Source organism: Plectropomus leopardus, chromosome 5 (genome assembly GCF_026936395.1).
Source record: "Plectropomus leopardus strain MGB_pleo_1.0 chromosome 5, ASM2693639v1, whole genome shotgun sequence".
Classification (NCBI taxonomy): domain Eukaryota; kingdom Metazoa; phylum Chordata; class Actinopteri; order Perciformes; family Serranidae; genus Plectropomus; species Plectropomus leopardus.
Window position 1 is genome coordinate 25,794,504 of NC_142180.1, and position 6,572 is coordinate 25,801,075.

The following is a 6,572-nucleotide window of genomic DNA, read 5'->3' on the forward strand; positions in this document are numbered from 1 at the left end:
AGATATTTTTGCCACAGATGCTTGACCCTCTAGATATCAGATGGCCTCTTAAACAAGTAACCCATCGTGCAGCCTTTAATATGGAGCCAAAAACACTTGTAACAGTCACAAACCTTTCATCTCTTGCTTTATCACATCAAACAGGACAGTGACGGTAAATAGAAGTTTTGATTTTTTGTGATATTTGGTAACTGGTATGCAGTCTAACAGTACTATTAAAGTCACAGTTATGGTCATATTCACATTAACCAATTTTTTTAATGCATGATTATTTGCAAGAATAGATCTGTGGTGATCAGAGCACAAATCTATATCCGTTTAGGATTTTCTTATCAAAGGTGAAACTGACTTTCTCCCTTGGGCTTTATTCTGTATGAGTTAATTAGGCATTGTATATTATTTTTCAGTGGAAGGGATGGAGGTTAAGAGGTGTCAAGCAACAGTGGCTACTATCCAGTGCCTCAGATCAGAGAGGAAGGAAATGAACTGTCACTTCTGGAAACACAGGCAGCCTGCAGGCGCCTCTGCTCTCACACCACACATTTCCCGTCTCTGGACACCCATGAAAAATACCCGTAAAATGTTTGTTTGCCACCATTGCATTGGGGTTTTTGTTTTTTTTTTAACTCTCTTTCTTTTGATGAGCGCATCCTTTGGCATCTTTTCAATGTGAAAAGCATGTTCCAGTAAGTGCATTGTCTGTTGGCACATGTAGTGCTGCTGCCAGTAGGTTTTGAGTGGAATTAATCATCATGAAGCTTACATTTTCTTTGTTTTCATTTGGTGGCAAATATTTAAAGCTGGATATTCAAATAAAAGGAAACAGCGGGAATATTTTCAGCACTCTAAATCTCTCTCCATCTGTCTTATCAGCTCATAGGAATTCATCACTTCCAAAACTGAATTTCCTTTATAGTAGCCTTTTGTCTTCTGTGTGTGTTTTTGGGCTTTCCCCAGGAAATGTATTGCTTTCTTTATGCTATTTACTTTTTCTTTGCTATAGTATGGGTATGCTAATTCACCAAGGTTTTTGGGCACATTGGTACTTATCAGTATATTTGTGTCATTTTAGACAAGTTTTTTAAAGCAAAGTGGAGTTGGGGAACAGTCAACCGATGAATCAGGATGGTTTTGGGAGTTTTACTTTGTTTTTTTAGGCTTTATGAGATTAAAAGTACTGTTTATTTAAAAGGAGTTTGTTGGCTTTGGCAGTAGCAATTTTGGCTGTGTCTTGTTAAACAAAAAAAAAATGTTTTAAAAAAATAAAAAGTAGAATGTCCCATTTCACTGTGTACAATTATTGTGTTTTTGTATATTATTTTAGTTTTCGAACTGTTAGCGATACTTTGATTTTTGCCTTATTTTAATATGAACTTACACAATGTATTGTTGTTTGTTTCCTGTTTTTCCTGGGGTTTTTTTTTCTTTTCGTATTTATTGTATCTGTTGTATTTTTGTACTTGTACATAGGACCATTTTCACTACCGACCACTATGGACTTTTTTCTGTGTCCTTAATAAAGTTTATTATTAATTATTGTTGTTATCATTAAAGAAAACAACATTTTAAATATTGCAACTGGTTGAGCTGGAGCTTTTAACTATATGTATATATACATATATATTTATATATATATATATATATATATATATATACATACACATATTATTATACATATACATATTGTATACATCTTAAAAAGTGGTACAAATGTAAGCAATACATTGTACTTTATAAGGTCATCCTATGTTTTGGATGAAAATTAAAATATTAAAGATATTTTAAAAAACCTATAGAAGTCAAATATGTAGTGTAAAAAAGAAAAAAGTACACTATCTCCCTCTGAAATATTGTGTACTAGAAGTGTAAAGTAGAATATAATACTCATGTAAAGTACAACGTCCTCCAAATTGTTATTTTATTCACTACTTGGGTATATATCCTTACTTTCCAGTGGCACTAATAGAGATACTAATAACAAAAGCACTACTATTATCAAACTTTCCCTTCTAAAGGAAGGAAAGGGACGAAAGAAAGGAGGGAGTAGCAGAAGGGAAAGTTCCCAAGCGCTTAGGTGGGATAGAGGGGTGGAGTGGGGGGGTTGGGGATTTCCACCGAAAAAAACTTGGGATGAGACCTTCGGTGGATCGCACCGATGAATATAAAAGCCAGCCCCTCAACACATCCAACTCAGAATCATCTCATCATCAAAAGAGCTGAGACTGAAGAAATACTAAGAGTCTTCTGAGGGTTACCACACATACTTGTTAAAATGGTGAGTGTAGACAATTTAGTACAGTTCTCTTTAGTGCAACTCTCATTCAGTGCCTGTTTGTGGCCAGTGATGCATTTATGGTATGAATTAATTTTTAACTGACCTTTTTGTTTGCCTAATTTTAACAGAAGTCCTGCCTTGGATTACTTCAAACCCGTGGATCTAAGACATCATGGATCAGCTTGACCTTTCTTTGCTCAAGTACGTAAATCTAATGCAGATAAAATCTTTCGTATCCAACTTTCACCTTCACTTTTCTTTTATGTATTACTTTTTTAAAATCCATCCTTATAACATTTCAATCTAACCCGTGTCCTCCATCCTCAGTGCTGTGTATGTGGACAAGTGTAGACTGCTGGTCCTACTTCTACTCTAACTCCACCATGAACTGGCAGCAAGCTAGAGACTGGTGCCAGGAGAGCTACACAGACATGGTGGCCATCCAGAACCAGGAGGAGATTGAGCATCTCAACAGCTGGCTGCCCAAGAAATCCACCTACTACTGGATCGGGATCCGCAAGGTCAAAAATGTCTGGACCTGGGTGGGAACCAACAAGACTCTGACAGCAGAAGCAACCAACTGGGCGATTGGCGAACCAAACAATGGCAAGAATGGAAGGAGTGCAGGGGTGAATGAGGATTGTGTGGAGATGTACATAAAAAGAAATGCACAGGCAGGCAAATGGAACGACGAGAGGTGCGGGAAGTTGAAGACTGCTCTGTGCTACACAGGTGAGCAACATCTTATTTTATTATTTCATTTTATTTTATTTTTTATTTTGTTTATTATTATGGAATCTACCTTTTTGGCTTCCTTAACTTATTTATTGATTGTATTTATAAAAATAAAAGCTCAGAGAAATGGTTTTATTCTATGCAAGCTACATAAAAGTACCACTTTTTTCCCCCCCAGCTGCCTGTAAGAACGACTCATGCCTCCATGGAGACTGTGTAGAAACCATCAACAGCCACAAGTGTGATTGCTTTGAGGGCTTTTATGGAGAGAGATGTGAGCACGGTAAGAAAACACTATTTTAAAAGTTTACATTAAGTCACTTACAGCCTGGAGCTGATATCTTATCGTGTCTTCCTTCCTTTTTTGGCAGTTGTTAAGTGTAACAAAGAGGAGGTGACCGTTCCTGATAAAGGAAGTGTAAATTGCACTCACAAGTATGGAGACTTCTCCTATGACTCCTCGTGCCAGTACTCCTGCGAGGAAGGATACAAGCTGAATATGTCAAGACCCCTGACATGCACTGCCTCCACACAGTGGTCAGAGCAGCCTCCTACATGTGAATGTGAGTATAACACAGCAACAAAACTCATTAAAGTGGCATGACATTGACCAGTGATATCAAGGTATCATATCAGAGCAACAGGATGTTATTATCACAGTGATGGAGCCTGCTGTAATGTGTTTTTGACGGTCCTGTCGCCCACAGTGGTCCAGTGTCCAGAACTGTCAAGTCCAGCAAGAGGATCCATGAATTGCTCTGATCCTCTGGGCCCCTCCAGCTACCAGTCCACCTGTGTTTTTACCTGTGATGAGGGCTATGTTCTCGCTGATTCCCCGTCCAACACTCTGCTATGTGAAGGGTCAGGATTTTGGAATGCCTCACAGCCCACTTGTGTTGGTACGCCCACATTTGAATGTTTTTAGCTTGCAATATTTTAAAGTATTGATTATATCCATACCATTTTGTATTTAGACTTGTTAATATGAGTGAAAAGATATATGATGTATTTAAGATTTTTTTTAAGCACAAAAAAACCCTGAAAATGAGTTCAACATTTTTTAAGTAGAAATTTTAACAATATGGGCAATGATTTTATATATGTAATTATGTAATATTTATAAATGTATTTTTTTCCTAGCTTTTTTCCCCCTTGCTTTTTAAACATGATTTTCTAAATCTTCTAATTTTTGCAACGCGTGAAACATTTATTACCAAATTGCTCATTGCCTTTCCCCATGTTGTTGAGAGAAACCACTTTACTTGATTTTCTCAGAATTTAAAAAGTTTAAGTAGTTGTGAAAGGATTCTGAAAGCAGCACAAGGAAAAGTGATGTCGCTCCATAAAAAGGCTACTGTTGACCTTTTGTTCACTCTCTATTTTGCAGCTGTGCAGTGCCCTGCTCTACTGGAGCTGGACAATGGTGTTGTCAGCTGTGGAGATGATGCAGACACTAGGTTTAGTTACGGAAACACCTGCAGTTTCAGCTGTGTCACTCGCTACAACCTGGTGGGACCGAGCATGATGACATGCACATCAGCGGCTGAGTGGAGCGAAAGGATGCCTCGCTGTGAAGGTGAGGGTTAAATTTAATCCAACAGCCTTCAAAGAGGAATTTTTTTTGTTTTTTGCCTTTGTGACAAACATACTAAATATACCTTTTTATCTTTTCTTGTTAGCCATCACTTGCAAGAATCCAGGGGGAGAAGCTCACCTCATTCCCGAGTGCAGCCAACCTTTGACCGACCTGAGGCCAGACTCCACCTGCAGCTTCAGCTGTGAGGCAGGCTTTGAACTGCAGGGAGTGCAAACAGCTCAGTGCTCTGGGGACGGACAGTGGAGTGACCCCATACCCACCTGCAAAGGTATGGTAGCATATATTCACATAAATCTGTGCCTACTACAAAGCTTTTTCACAGTCTTTGTACACTGATTTTGTGCTATTTCATGACATCTCACCATCTTTATTTTTGTCTTTTTAGCAAGAGGATGTCCTGTTCCCGAGATCCCAACAAGTGTCCAGATTAGCTGCAGCCCTTCTCTGTCTTCACCTGCTTCTACCGTGACCCCCCATCCACTTGGTATGGTATGCACTTTCAACTGCGATGAAGGCCACGAGCTGCAGGGTGCACTCAGCATGGAGTGTGCAAATCCTGGCCAGTGGACCTCCACACCACCAAACTGCACAGGTATACACACATACCAAATTGTACAGTTTGTCATATTAATTTGCATGCACTGGTTGGTGTCACTAAAATGAGATCTCCATTATCAATATATACTGGTTAACCTCTATATTGTTGCCGTGTTCTCCCACAGCAGTCAGATGCCCATTGCTTGAGGCTCCTGAAAACGGACACATCAACTGCTCAGACAGTGAATCGGTGTTCAACTCACAGTGCTTCTTCACATGCAATCAAGATTACTCACTACACGGACATGAGGTGCTGACCTGTGATCGCCATGGCAATTGGACTGGAGAGACACCAATGTGCCAAGGTAAAACAGAGAGGGAACAAACAGAAGAAAATGTAATCCAATACCAGAAATATAATACACGATTGAGTGTAAAAGGTCAAATTATTAACTTGGTTATGTTTCCACAGCTCCCAAACCTCGGACTGCTGCCATTGCTGCCGGTGCGGCAGCAGGGGGCGCTCTGTCATTATCAGCTCTGTCTATGGCTTTGTGGATCCTGAAACGACTGAAGCGGAAAGCTACCAAGTTTGAGCTGAACAGGTAAGATAAGCATTCAACTCTCGTATTTCATACATCCATTATTCTTAAACTAAACAAGTTGTTTTGAATTGCAGTGCTCATCTTCTTATTCTTTCTTTTCTTACAGCAACTCTGAGATTGAGGAGCCTCCACAGGTCTTCTACAAAAACAGCATTGACAGCCTCATTTAGAGCACATATATTTAACAACTAAGGACACTTGCATTTATCTCTAACATAACTGTGTGTGAGTCAGTCTTAGTAATGTGAATATATGAATAATTCTAATTAGTATAAGATCTGTTCAATATGTCAGAGCTATTAATGGTGAGAAGAAATGTGTTCAGACCATTTGATTTTTATATTATGTTTTCTTCAGTGTCATGATTTGCTTTGTCATGTTGTGTCATGTTGTCACATGTATTTCCTCCCAAGGGGAGTTTTATATTGAACACATTGTTCTACAGGTTTATGAACATGCTGGAAATGTGGCTTTATTCATGTTACTGTAAATGTTATATAACATTGCGGGTGGATTGCCATATAATTGCAAAGCTGTGAATAATATCACTATGTTAATTTCAGTATTTATGTACTATTTATTTACCCTGTGGCTGTTGTATTTTAAATGCTCATTCATGTTTCTGTATGTTCAAATTCATGTTTTTTAATACATAATAAAAGGTGAAACTGACTTGCTCTTGGATTTTTTTTAATACATCTTTCAGCATCATGAATGGATGTCAGTTTAAAAACAATAGGGGAAAAAAAAGTCATTTGTGTCCCTACACTCATTGAATGATACAAAGGTTCAGCCATTGACTCCACACACAACTGTTGCAACC

General features: G+C 38.5%; 1 protein-coding gene across 1 annotated transcript; it reads left to right on the forward strand.

Annotated features, from left to right (window-relative positions):
- Positions 1–2,144: 2,144 nt before the first annotated feature.
- Positions 2,145–6,421, forward strand: sele (selectin E). Its single transcript, XM_088077817.1, has 12 exons — positions 2,145–2,275; positions 2,404–2,476; positions 2,603–3,007; positions 3,189–3,293; positions 3,382–3,573; positions 3,718–3,909; positions 4,398–4,586; positions 4,690–4,875; positions 4,993–5,199; positions 5,330–5,509; positions 5,617–5,749; positions 5,856–6,421. The coding sequence occupies exons 1-12, from the start codon at positions 2,273–2,275 to the stop codon at positions 5,917–5,919; spliced, it is 1,929 nt and encodes a 642-aa protein (XP_087933943.1). The 5' UTR covers positions 2,145–2,272; the 3' UTR covers positions 5,920–6,421.
- Positions 6,422–6,572: the final 151 nt, after the last annotated feature.

Coding starts and splice junctions, on each gene's coding strand:
- sele (XM_088077817.1), top strand. Junction 4,876..4,992: donor CCCCATACCCACCTGCAAAG/GTATGGTAGCAT, acceptor TTGTCTTTTTAG/CAAGAGGATGTCCTGTTCCC. Junction 5,510..5,616: donor AGAGACACCAATGTGCCAAG/GTAAAACAGAGA, acceptor ATGTTTCCACAG/CTCCCAAACCTCGGACTGCT.